This window comes from Camelus bactrianus, chromosome 10 (assembly GCF_048773025.1).
Source record: "Camelus bactrianus isolate YW-2024 breed Bactrian camel chromosome 10, ASM4877302v1, whole genome shotgun sequence".
Classification (NCBI taxonomy): Eukaryota; Metazoa; Chordata; class Mammalia; order Artiodactyla; family Camelidae; genus Camelus; species Camelus bactrianus.
In genome coordinates, this window is record NC_133548.1 from 6,476,120 (window position 1) to 6,488,218 (window position 12,099).

Here is a 12,099-nt window from a genome sequence, read left to right on the forward strand (position 1 = left end):
TAGACACAAATAATAGTGGCTTCTTTATTCCCTGAAGTCCCTTTTCCCCCGCAGAATATTTACAAACAGGGATGGGGTAGGGTCAACTTCGCCACCAAATAATGGGCAGGGGAGTGGGGGCAGTGCTAAGTCGCGCCTTGCGCAGGGTAAGTTCCTGAGGGGGGCCCAGGGCCTGGTGTCACCCAGGTGCCTGAGGGACCCGGGCAGTTCTGCAGCCAGGCTGAGGCTGGACCAGACGGCTCAGGCCAGGTCAGTGGTGGGGGAGCCCAGCTGCTTGGAGGCCAGGAGCAGGCGGGTGGCTGCGCTCTCCGATTCGGCCTGTAGCCGCCGGTTGTTGTGCCGCAGGCTCCGCACCTCCTCCTCCAGGGCTGCCCTGTCTGCCTTCTCCTGGGGTGGGGTTGGGGGGAGACAGGAGTTAGAGTGGCCGGCCCCTGGCCCCTTTCCTAGGACAGCCTTGTGAATCCTCGCCGACCCCCAGCCACCGTGTCACCTTTTGCAGGTCGTCCTGCAGCTTCCTGAGCATGGACTCCAGGTGAGAGACCTTCTCAGACAGGTTTCCAGGTTCTGGCCTGAGGACATGGGGGTCAGGACTCAGAGGAACTAGGGCAGAGGGCGGCACCATGGGTTGGTTCCCAGACCCACGCGCATGAGAGGAGCCCAACCCTGTCTTCTGACTTATGTGTACGGGAAAGCAGAGCCCTGGGATACTGCTTAACTCTAATGGATGGGCACAAACAGTGGTCCTGGGGCTGAAGGGGTAGACTAGGCTGGGAGCCTTACTCAGCGTCAGACTTTGGAGTTCCTCTGGCATCTCCGCTTTCTGGGATGGGCTGTCCTGTGGGGACAGAGGGACCATCTGGGCAGGTAGGTAAAGGGAGAAAGCCCCACTCTGGCTCCTCTCCTCAGCACCCTGGTGGCCTTACCCTCCCGGGATAGCGACTCCAGGATGGTGTTGCAAGTGGAGGCGATCTCCGAGATTGACTGCCACTCATCTTCCAGGGTCTCACTGCCCGCCTCCGACATGACTGTGGGCACAGGAGGTGGGCTCAGCCAGGGAAGCCGAGGACAGGCCCCCTGCTGCCCTCCTCCTTGACCCCATCTTGCTCCAGACTCACTTTTGCTGATGGAGTTCCTCAGAGACAAGGTTCGCGGCAGGAAGGAGGCCCTCAGCTCTGGGGTGGGATTGCCCCTGTCCTCACAACTACTGGGGCTGCCTGGACTGTCCTGGGAGGCAGAAATGGGTATAAAGGCAGTGACAACCACTATCACCCTGTACCCATCCCTGCTTGTGGGGCTCTGGAGGCTTGTTTCTGCTCACCTGGGCGGGAGGCATCTCCCTGCCAGCACTGGGTGCTGCCGGCTTGGCCGTTGTAACAAGGAGGAGGTCTGGGGTGGTGTTGGGCAGGACTGGGGCCTCGTCTGACAGGGAGCTGGGGAGAGCAGGGACAGCTCAGTGCTAGAAGCTGCACCTGTGGCCCCTGCTTACAGAGGCTTTCCTGTCCAACTTCATAGGCTGGAGAAGAAGGAAGGCTGAGAGGGTGCACCTGCAGGGTGATGGTGAGTTTTGGGAGTGCAGGAACTCAGTCCTCTCCTCGGCTAGGTCCCCGGGCCCTGGAGGACCACTGCCGTCGTTTAGGCACACTTGCAGCAGCTGCTTCGTCGTGCTGGGCAGTAGGGCCACTTTTGGGGCCTCATCCTGCACCAGTTCTGGGGCCCCCCGCCGGCTAGGCTCCTGCAGAGACAGCGTGTACAGCTCCGAAAAGCTCCTGGGAGGTAGAAGGGACAGCGTCAGACAGGAATGCCTGGCTCCCAGCATCCCACATCACCGGCCCTACTCCCAGCTGTGCCTGAGGCTCACTTCCAGAAGAGCGCTCCAAATTCTCCAACAATGAAAACTGTTTGCCTGGCTACAGGCCATTTTTCCAGTCCTCGGTTCAAATTTGCAGTGCTGCCCCTGTGTGTATGTAGCAAATCACTCTGAATGCCAATTTCTCCATCTGTGAAATGGGGATAATAGTACCGACCTGCTAGCTTGCTGTAAGGATTTAAATAACACGGAAAACCACTTAGCATAGATACCCAAAAAGTACTGCCTGGGGACAAATCCACCCTGGGCCTTTTTCTTGTCTTTTATAGCCTATGTGCCTGTTTTTGTACCACTGAAAGCTAAGGATTGTTTTTACATTCTTAAATCTTTGAAAGAAATAAAAAGAATATTTCATGACATGTGAAAATCATATCAAATTCAAATTTCAGGGTCCATAAATAAAGTTTTGGTGGCACCGGGCCACACTTTTCGTTTATATATCATCTATGGATGCTTTCGTGCTACCATGATAGAGTCGAGTAGCTGCAGCGGAGACCAGACGGCCCAAAAGACCGTGGGGGCTGCTAATCGATTTTTCGAGCAGTGAAGGCAATGTGCTTAATTGGCTTCGTTCTACTTATAAGAAATGGGCAGTTCAGAGAGATTAAGAGACGGGGATTCTCTCAACAAGGAAAAGCTGCCACACGAGATTCCTGTCGCTAATAGCGACACGGGAGGCGCAGGCTACGGTGGCCAGCTCCCGGGTCCTCCCACCTCCCGGGTCCTCCCACCTCCCGGGTCCTCCCACCTCCCTGCTTCCCAGCGCCCTGACCTGCGGGGCCGGCCGCTCTCATCCGGGGGCAGGACGGTGACGCAGCCCTTGGGCGCCGAGCGCAGCAGCTGGGCAGCGGCCTCGGGACCCAGGGTGGGAAGTGTCTGGCCGCACACGCGCAGCAGGCGCGCCCCAGGCCGCAGCCCTGTCTTCTCTGCGAACGTGAAGCGCTCCACGTGCGTGACGAAGCCCTCGGCGTCCACCTCGAAGCCCAGGCGACCTTGGCCGTCGCGGGGCAGCGCCAGTTCGCGGGTCTCGCAGCCGCGGCTCACCAGCTGGGGCGGGTCAGTGTGTGAGCGGGGCTGCTGGAGGAGGGGCCGCCCCAGCGCCAGTCCCAGAGACCCCTCCCAGGTCACACGGACCCTTCCACATCCCCGAGGAGGGCATTAGCAACCCACCCTGCAGATGGGGGACCTGGGGAACCCCAGTTCCAGCTCTGCCAGGCTCCGCGGCTGGGTGTGCCCCCTCCAACCCCGCCACCCTGACTTTCCCTTTCTCAGACGCGGCGGTGGGAACGAGGAGTTCCTTCCCTGCCGCGCGCAGGTACCTTGCTCCCAACCTTACTCCCGCGCCTCACCTGCAGGCGCGCCACGACCTCGCCTACGGCTTGGCCCGGGGGCCCGTCGAGCCGCAGCGTGATTGCCTCCCCGCGGCCGTAGTAGAGGTCGAGCTGCTGCTCGGAGAAGGTCCAGGCCAGCACGTCACGACAGGCGCAGTTGAAGACTACTCGGCCATCGCGCGGTGCCACCAGCACCAGCGCCTCAGCGGAGATGCCCAGCAGGCAGGGCACCTCGGAGCCGTCGGGGCCGCTCGCCTCGGCTCCGGCCGCGCCCCGCGCCCCGGGGGCCGCGCGCACGCCCCACACCAGCGCGCCCGCCGCCTGCAGCTCGGCGCCCGGGCCCCGGGGAGGCGCCCGCCGCCTCCCGCCCAGGGAGGGCAGGCCGAAGCGCGAAGCCGAGTCCAGCGATGTCGTGGTCACCTCGTTGGTGGCCAGGTCCTGCAGGTACTGCTGGCGAGTGCGCGTGGCCATGGCGTGGAACTGGCGTGCGTGACCCGCCGCCTGCTCGCCATTGAGCGCCTTGGCGAGCAGGAGGGCCCGGAAGTCGGCGTTGGCAGCGAAGGGACCTCCGCCAGGGGGCAGAGCTGGCCCAAAGGCTGGGGTGTCCTGAGTGCGGCTCACGGCCACCCTACAGTGAAGGAGTTAGTAGTCAGGGGCCACAGGGAGAGTCTAGGAAGAGGTACCCTTGGCAGAACTGAGATCCCGCCCCCCACCCTGGATGCCCACCTGTAGGAGGTGTGTGGAGTGCAGGGCTCGTCTGCCCGCACCACTAGGAACACGTGTTGGAAGTGGGAGCGGATGGTGGTAGGGCAGAAGGGCTTGCTGCCTGGTTCCTGGAACACGATGGTCACAATGTCGTTGCCGATGTGGCGCTTCCGCAGGAGCTAGGGGTTAGATGGTGGGGGATGTGAATGGGACCTGTCTGCCCCCAAGTCCCTCCTCATTCGGGCAAGGCAGAGCCTGGGCACCAGTGGTTCCCACTTGTCCCTGGTGAAGGCCTGGGGTGTTTGTCTTTGGGGAGGGACTCTAGCTGGGAGAGTAGCTGGGGTTCAGGAGAGCTCATGCCAAGGCTCAAACACAGCACCCCTCCATGGTCTCCCAGAAGTCCATGGCCACCCTCACCCCCACCCTAGCCCCCACACACCTGCTGCTGGTTATTGGGGGTGTAAGGCAGCATCGTGGACACGTGGAACATGATCTCATGGTCCTGGTACGTGGTGTAGAGGGAATGTGTGCCCGTGGAATCCGCTGTGGCCAGGGAATTGAGGACACAGAAGGAGAGCAAGAGGAATCTGGGTGGCTTGAACCTGTCTTCCCTGCCTGCAGTCTGGAGCCCTGTACCCACAGCCAGCAGGTGGACAACCCCTTCATGCCATCAGCCAATGTCCGGGCCACAAGGTCCAAGGGCCTCAGCCTTGGCTGCTCCCCTCCCCCCACAGGATCCAGCCTGGAGTTGGATGGTGGGATGCTGAGACAGAACGAAGACAGAAATGAGAAATGGCCTCCTAGGAGGGAGGCGGAAGCGGGGGCAGATGTCTCAGGAGAGGACAGATTTTGGCCCAGGCACCAGCATGTGTGGGGCAGCTGAAAGAGCGGAAGGCAGGCAGGAGATGCTGGATAAAAACACCTCCCAGGTACCCTGGGGCCCTTCCAACCAGGGAGGCAGGGGTGCTCCCCAGGAGGCTGGGCTGCTGGAATATGTGTGTTTGATGGAGGGGGTGGTGCCCACATACCCACCTGGCCCAGCTCAGACAGAAGGGCACTAAGGCCTTGGGGGACAGCCCCAGCCCCTCCTCCCAGCCTTTGCAGCCCCTGACCCACGTCCTCAGCCACCCAAAGAACTCTCCACCCCGCTGGCCCCAGCCCCAGGGCAATATGGAAGAGGAAAGTGAGCAGACAGTTGGTTCTCACCAAGGCAGCCCACCTCTCAGCATGGGTCTGCCCCCACCCCCCAGCCCCCTGGGCCTCACTTTTGGTGTCCAGCTGGGCCCGGTAGCTCTCAAAGCCTTTGAGCCGCACCACATCACCCAGCAGGGTGAGGAACTCCATGAAGGCAGGTCCTGCCTCCTGGTTGTTGTACATCTCCTCCTCCGAGCCCTGGCCTGCCCGGCAGTACAGGATGCCCACCTTGCGCTGGAAGCTCAGCTGCGGGGGAGGGCACAGGCAGAAGACACAGGCCTCAGTGTCCCCAGCCCCACCCCTCCCCGGGCCTTGGGGAGTGGATGGGACACTGGCCCGGGGGCTGGACTGCCTCAATGTGTGGCCCTGAGCACCGCCCTCTCTAAGCCACCTCTGTGTCCTCGCCTATCAAGTGGGTTCCGTCTTTCCTACTCCCAGAACTCAGGAAAGTAGATCCCAACAAATGTCCACATTGTCATCCTTATCTCAAGGCTAGCCCGTCTTCCCCTCCTTTGAATCCCAGGCACATCCTCCCTGGCCTCTGGAGGCCTGGAGGCCCAGAGCCCCGCACTGCCTCTGCTCACTCTCTGCTTCCGACTCTTTTGGCTCCTTCCACCTGGGGTTAACTGTGCGCAGCTCAGGGCGCCCTGACACCAGGCAGGCAAGGCAGGGGCCCCTCCAGCTCTGACCTCCCATCTTCATACTAAGTTGTCTACACCCACAGTCCCCTGGCTTTAATTTCATCCCTCCTAACCCCTGCACCCCGACTTCCACTCCAGCTCAAACCTAATCCTCTCTTATGGCCAAAGGTGTGGTCTCATCTTGGCACCCACTCACAATAGCTGGCTCTTGGGGCAACTGGAATTTCACTTTACCTGAGATCCCAGGGACCCACACTCTCCTGCCTGGGCCTTTTCTCCATCCATACTCTTTGCCTCAGTGGCCAAGGCAGCCATCTTCATGGAATGACACCCCCATCTCTGCCTCCAGCCCAGACCTTTCAAGCTCTAGCTACCTGGATGTCCTTCCAGCACCTGGCACCTCACCTCCTCACTGTGACTACCCCACCCTGCCTTTCTTCCTGGGTCCTTGGCTCCAAAAAAATACCACTCCCAGGGGCCAAGAAGCTGGGGGATCTTGCAACACTCCCATGTTTCCAGTCAGTCACAAAGGCTACCCACACTACTCCTGGACTGACCTCCTCTTCACCTCTGCCACTGTCGCCACCAGGTCTGGCTTGGACCTGCAACAGCCTTCAGCCAGGCCTCCAGTCTAGCTTCAACACCAGAGGGCTGCTCCACCTCTCAGATCGTTCATGGCTCCACAGTGCCCTCAGGACCAAACACAAGCCTTTCCCAATCCTTTGCCTTCAAGCCCTACTCCAGCCACACTGAACTACCTACAGGACTCCTATGTGACAGCTTTTAGTTTCTAAGCTTCTCACAAGTTGTTCTTTCTGCCTGCTCTTCCTGGTTTGAGCTCTTGCATTTCCTCCATGATGCTAAACCCCTGGCCAAGGAAGGGCCGTCAGCACAACCTTGGTGCCCCATGGCACCCTCTACATTCCCCTTTCACTGTTATCCTGCTCTATCATTATCCTTGATTCTCTGTGGGTCTCTCCCCACTACCTGGCTGTGAGCTAATCAAGGACAGCTCCTGGTCTAGACAGGTCCCCAGCATTCAGCCTGGGGCCTGACACCAAGGAGGTGTGAGAAAAACGTTTGTTGAATGACTGACGGATTGACAAAAGAGGAGAATCAGGACCAGTAGGCAGCTCTCAGCATAGGGTAGGGAAGACTTCCAACTGGCTCAAGCATTCCCACAGTGGAATGGGCAGCCCCAGGAAGGAGTGAGCACCGCAAACTGGGAGGAGACCAAGCAGGGCCTTGCAGGGCAAACTGACAAGGAACAAGAGGGACTTTCAGGAAGAAGCGGTAGCAGACCAGTGCTCCTCAACTCAAATGTACATAAGAATTATCTCAGGATTTTCTTTAAGTGCAGGTTCTGATTCAGTAGGTCTGGGGTGGGGCCCAAGAATCTGCATTTCTAACAAGCTCCCAGGTGGTGTGGATGCTGCTTGGTCTACAGACCTTACTTTGAGAGGCAAGGCCTCAGATGACCTCTGATGCTCTCCTTTTGAAAAACCAGCTCTCCTGGGGTCCCCCTCCAGCCCAGGATCAGGATCAAGGCTAGCTGGCTGGGAGCTGGGCAGGCTGGGTTCAGACCAGGTCCAGTCATAGGGCAGCAGTGCCACGCCCACCTACCACTTGCTCGTCCAGCGTGAGCAGTGTGCGGGGCACCTTCGGTGAAGCTGAGCCCAGGCGCAGGCAGGCTGGGCTCAGCCGCGGGGCCACGTGCTCTAGAAGCTTCCTTGGAGACAGGCCTCTTGGGGGCCCTGGAGGCAGCGCGTCCTCCGAGATAGTACCGCGGAGGGTCCGGAGCTAAGAAAGGATGCAGAGGCACTCAGGATACAACGGGCAGTTGAGGAGGCAATCCATGTCTGATTCCCATGGCCCCGGCCCACCTGCGTGGTCCGCACGATGATGCGGTAGCTGTGCAGAGTGCCCCCCCCGCTGCTCTCCTTTTCCTCCCGTCGCAGGCTCACTGCCACCGGGCCCAGCACCTCGTCCAGTCCAAAGAAGTTCTGGTGTTCTATGGGGCATGAGGGGTGGGTGACCAGTCCCATTCCTTGGTATTCCCACCCTCACCTGACCCTGCCCATCACTAAGTCCCGCCCCAGGTCCCATCTCAATGCTAGTTCAGATCCTGGACTAAGTCCTGTCCCCTCCTCAGCCCCGCCAACATTCTAGCGGCCAGATCCCGGCCTGCGCCTGTACACTTGGCCCTATGCCTTGCCCTTCTGCAGCCCCACCCATATATCGTGCCCCAGACCCAGGGGGCCATGCCTGCCTTCTCAAAAGCCTAGATCCTGCATGGCCCCTCCCACCATGTCATATTCTTCTCCAGGATGTCTGGGGCCCTTCCTTCTGGGCACCGATGAGAACAAGGTTCCTGGGTGGAGGGGTTTGGTTTTCATGTCACAGAAATGTCCATAGGAAATCTTTCCCCAGCCTGGAGGAGTATGAGGATGAACCGGTTGGAGGCAGAGAAGTATGCCCGGCTGTGGGTGGAAGCTGGGGTTGGCCTTAGGGAGGTGGTTAAAGCTGGGCAGCCCTGGCCCAGAGGCCGAGCCTGACCCTTCCTGTGACCAGGGATTTGACAGGGAAAGGACAGCTCACTGCAGGTGACAGGGACCTCTGGCTCTCCCCTGCGGCCCTCCCCTCACCTTTGCCATAGAAGTACTTGCGGTAGTAGCCAGCGCCCAGGTCTGCGTGCTCCAGGCTGTAGGCCGAGGTGCGGTTCTGAGGCTCCTCCAGAACGGACACGGCTGCATTGGGCAGGGCAGGGGGCACAGGTGGAGACACCAGTCCACCCAGGCCCAGCTCGCCCTCACCCCCAAGCTCACTCACAAAGCCAGGGGCTTCAAGCAGCAGGTCTGAGCTGGCCATGTGGTCCTGAGCCAAGGCTGGGGTCCCAGAGCCAGCCTCTGCATGGCCCCCTGTCCCCCGTGGCTTTGGAGCCCAGTCAAAGAGCAGGCTCTGCACATCATAGTGGGCGAACCAGCGGGGCTCGGGAACTGGGGGAAAGGCGGGCTCTGGCTCCTCGGCTGGCAGCCCCAGCAGAGCCAGCGGGTCAGTGAAGACCCGGGCAGGGGGCGCAGTGGGGCGACTGGCCTCCTCGTGGCTGTGGGCACGGGCGCGGGGGCTGGCTGGCGTGGGGGGCCGGGCCTCGCCCGCATCGCTGCCACTGCGCAGGAGCGGGCCCCTGGCTGGCCTGGGCTCGAAGGTGTGTGGTGTCAGCGGGGGCCGAGCTGGCTGGCGCAGCTTGCGGGCGAAGAGGTCATCCGTGGGCGCAGGGGCCGGGCCCCGCCGAGGGCTCCCCACGCCGCCGGCCCACATGGGCGTGCCTCGGACCTGGCTCTCGGGGTGCCGGGCCGCATTGGCGGGCACGGGTGGTTGGTGCCCAGTCGGCTGGCAGTTCCTGTCCTGAGGGAAGAGGGGGCTGCTCAGAGGGGCCTGGGGAGAAAACAGGAACCCAGGCCCTCAGCCTGGTCCTCCACCACACGGGGTGGCTTCCGGCCCCCTCCGAGACCATCAAAGCCGCTTCCGCTTTCCTGGCCACTTCCTTGTCTGCCTAGGGCTGAGGTTTCCAGCCCCCTCCTCCAGCTTAGCGCTGGGCAGGGCCAGGGGCTGGGCTGTCAGGGCCTTGGACCTGAGGGTCTTGGAGCCTGAGTGGCCCTTGGGCTTTCAGGGTTCCCCAGTTTCCACTCACGCTCCTTAAGTTTGGTCTGGGGTCAGAGTGAGGGTCCCTACCAAGAGCTGGCGCAACCGGACAGATGATTTGTTGGCTGGGACGGGAAACCCATGGGGCCACTGGTGTCTGGGTCCTGCCCACTTGACAAAGGGAGGACGTCCTGTCCCCAGAGACCTTCCTCCCTGCTCCTCCCACTTCCTCCAGGATCCCAGAGGAGCTGAGCACCCAGAGGCCAGGTCTCAATGCCCAGGCCCTCATGGCCTCAATACCTCAAGGACACAGGGGTTCAAGAGGGGACACTGGCAGGGGAGCAGGAACAGTAAGAGGACTTCCTTCGGCACAGGAAATGGCCCCAACTCTGGGCCCAGCCCCCTGCCCAGCCCCACATCCTGAGGAAAATGCTGGGGTCATACTAGCTCAATCATGGGACCTAAGTCACCATAACCTGAAGGACAGGCCTGGGCTGACCCTCTTGCAGGCTACTGTGACCATGTCTGCGGTAAGGGGAGGGAGTCACGATGACCTGGTCCCTTTTCTGGAACTGGGACCCATGGGGATTTCTGCCTACCTGGCTTCACTGATGCTGACTGGGAAGTCTGAACCGCATACAAGAGTCAAACTAAAGTCCAGATAAAGGGATGCTCGTGCCTGAAGCTATTTCATGTCAGGGCTAGTATTTGAAGCTGGTCTGTCAATCTCTAGGGTCTAACCAGGGTCTATCCCTGTGTGTGTCTGTGTGGGGCAGGTAGGGGGTTGGGCTAAGGCTTAAGGTCTCACAGGATGTAAGAGTGAGACACCCAAGGCCCCAGGGACCTGCTAAGTGCGGAAATGTGTCAAGACCAGACGCAGGTGCAAAGAGTGGTGTGAGAACGTGATGAGGAGCCACCTCCAGGTGAACCCAGGATGGAGTGGGTGGGGTGGGGGGGAAGGGATGTAGGGACCACTAGGGGTGCAGGCACCTGCTGGGTCTCTGTGTATCATCCAGTGACACTGTGGAACTGGGCTAGGAGACAGTGAGGGCAGAGGTTCCATGCACCCCTTGGCTTAAGCTCCAGAACCAAGCAAGTTCAGGCCTCCAAAGCTCAGAGTGCCTCCTCCCTTGGTTTCTCCCAGGACAAGTTCTTGATGCTGACCCTGAGCCTCTGTTCTCTCATCTGTAAAATGGGGTTAACCCTTTCCTGTCGTCTCCCAGTACTGCTAGAAGACTGAAAGGAAGGTGAAGCAAGTGAAGCCACAATGTGCTAAGTGTGTCGTGGCAGATGCAGGCCCTAGCTCTATGTGCCAAGCTCCAGGGCCTGGGCCATGGCGTGTGTGATGTGTGTATGATGGGGGCAAGAGGGGACATGTGGGAGGGGGTCTGTGCAGGCCCCTGTTCCGTGTGGGCTGAGCTCTGTGTACGTGTGCGTGCACTGCCTCTTGCTCTGGCGTAGTGCCGGGCTCTGGCTCTGCCTTGGGGGCTGTTCTTGGGCTCTGTCCCCCACCCAGCAGCTTCACACAGGGTCCATTGAGGCCGGGACATTCCTCGCGGCCTGTGTCACAGTGGGGGAGGGGGCCGGCCCCGCTCCCACAGATCCGGAAGGCCTGGCTGCCCCAGGAGGAGGCGCTGGACGCTTCCCAGCACATCTGGAGGTCATGACCCTATTTCTGCTGCCAGGGGGCGCGACAGATGTTTCCTCCCACGCCAGGCCCGGGATTGGGGCGCGGTGTGCAAAGATTGGGAAGGAAGCCGCCCAGGGAGAAGGGGAGCCCCAGAACAGGGGGAGCCCCACACGCCGCTGGCAGCTGGGCAGTCGCCAGCGCCGCTGAGAAGAGTAAGGAGCCGCCGCATCCACTTATCCGTACACCGGCCGGGCCGGACTGTCATGCAGAGGGAGGGCGGGGGTGCAGCGCCTGCCAGAGGCAGGGGACTGGACATGCTGACTTGGGATTGGAGCCCAGTTGGAGGTTGGGAGAGTGCAGGAGGCGAACACAGCGAGGACCCCCTCTCACCCACACACCACCCGGACCCACGCCAAACCACCTTCTCCCCTGTCCGGCCCGACTGAAGTGCCTCCACTCCCCCGCTCCCGCCGGTACCTCTGGGGCTCCCGCCCGGCCGCCTCCTCCGGCGCTGGGGTCCCGCTGCCTGCTCTCCCGCTACCGCTCCGGGCGCCGGCTCCGCCTGGGGGCGGGGCTACAAGGGGCGGGGCCGCAGCGGAGGGGGCGGGGCCGACCCGGGAGCCGTGTGCGGCGGGAAGTGCAGTGGGCGGGGGCTCCAGGCCTGGCGGTGGTCAGTCCAGCGGTCTGAGCGCCTGCCAGAGACAGGCCCAGCTCTGGGAACCGTTGCGCCTCCAGCCCTCGGCTGAGAAACCGGAACAAGTGTACCTGCCTTCCAGACCAACTGGTAGGGCTAGACCAGGACACCTAGTGTTAGCTGCAGCCGTGCATATAGCAAGTGCTCAGAGTACCACTATGAGCACTCATCAACACTGGGCCCTGCTCTACACCCGCTCTCGTGTACTTTTGAAACACCTTAGACAGGTGTCACCTCTTTATAGCTGGAGAAACTGAGATTCAGATAAAGACTTTAGGCCAAGGTCAAGGCTGATAATCGTAGAAACCTGCCACTAGAGCGGGAAGTCTTTGTTGTTTGGAGATGAGAAAGGGAACAATGTAAACTTCAGATCAAGCCTGAAAAGGGAACAGGCT

The 12,099-nt window shown here is 61.0% G+C and overlaps 1 protein-coding gene across 5 annotated transcripts; it reads right to left on the minus strand.

The window, feature by feature from the left end:
- On the minus strand, window positions 1-11,610 carry SIPA1 (signal-induced proliferation-associated 1). Of its 5 annotated transcripts, none has more exons than XM_074371746.1 (16): window positions 11,488-11,610; window positions 8,384-9,143; window positions 7,622-7,749; window positions 7,362-7,538; window positions 5,169-5,343; window positions 4,343-4,446; window positions 3,925-4,082; window positions 3,217-3,826; window positions 2,640-2,914; window positions 1,545-1,766; window positions 1,319-1,430; window positions 1,116-1,224; window positions 924-1,025; window positions 781-835; window positions 491-569; window positions 1-387 (listed from the first exon to the last, which is right to left on the minus strand). In XM_074371746.1, exons 2-16 carry the CDS (start codon window positions 9,054-9,056, stop codon window positions 241-243), a joined length of 3,126 nt encoding a protein of 1,041 aa, XP_074227847.1. In that variant the 5' UTR covers window positions 9,057-9,143; window positions 11,488-11,610; the 3' UTR covers window positions 1-240. The 5 variants fall into 5 exon arrangements, with proteins under 5 accessions (XP_074227847.1, XP_074227845.1, XP_074227846.1 ...); XM_074371744.1 differs by having other exon boundaries at window positions 781-856; XM_074371745.1 differs by having other exon boundaries at window positions 781-856; window positions 11,432-11,534.
- Between the last annotated feature and the right edge of the window lie 489 nt (window positions 11,611-12,099).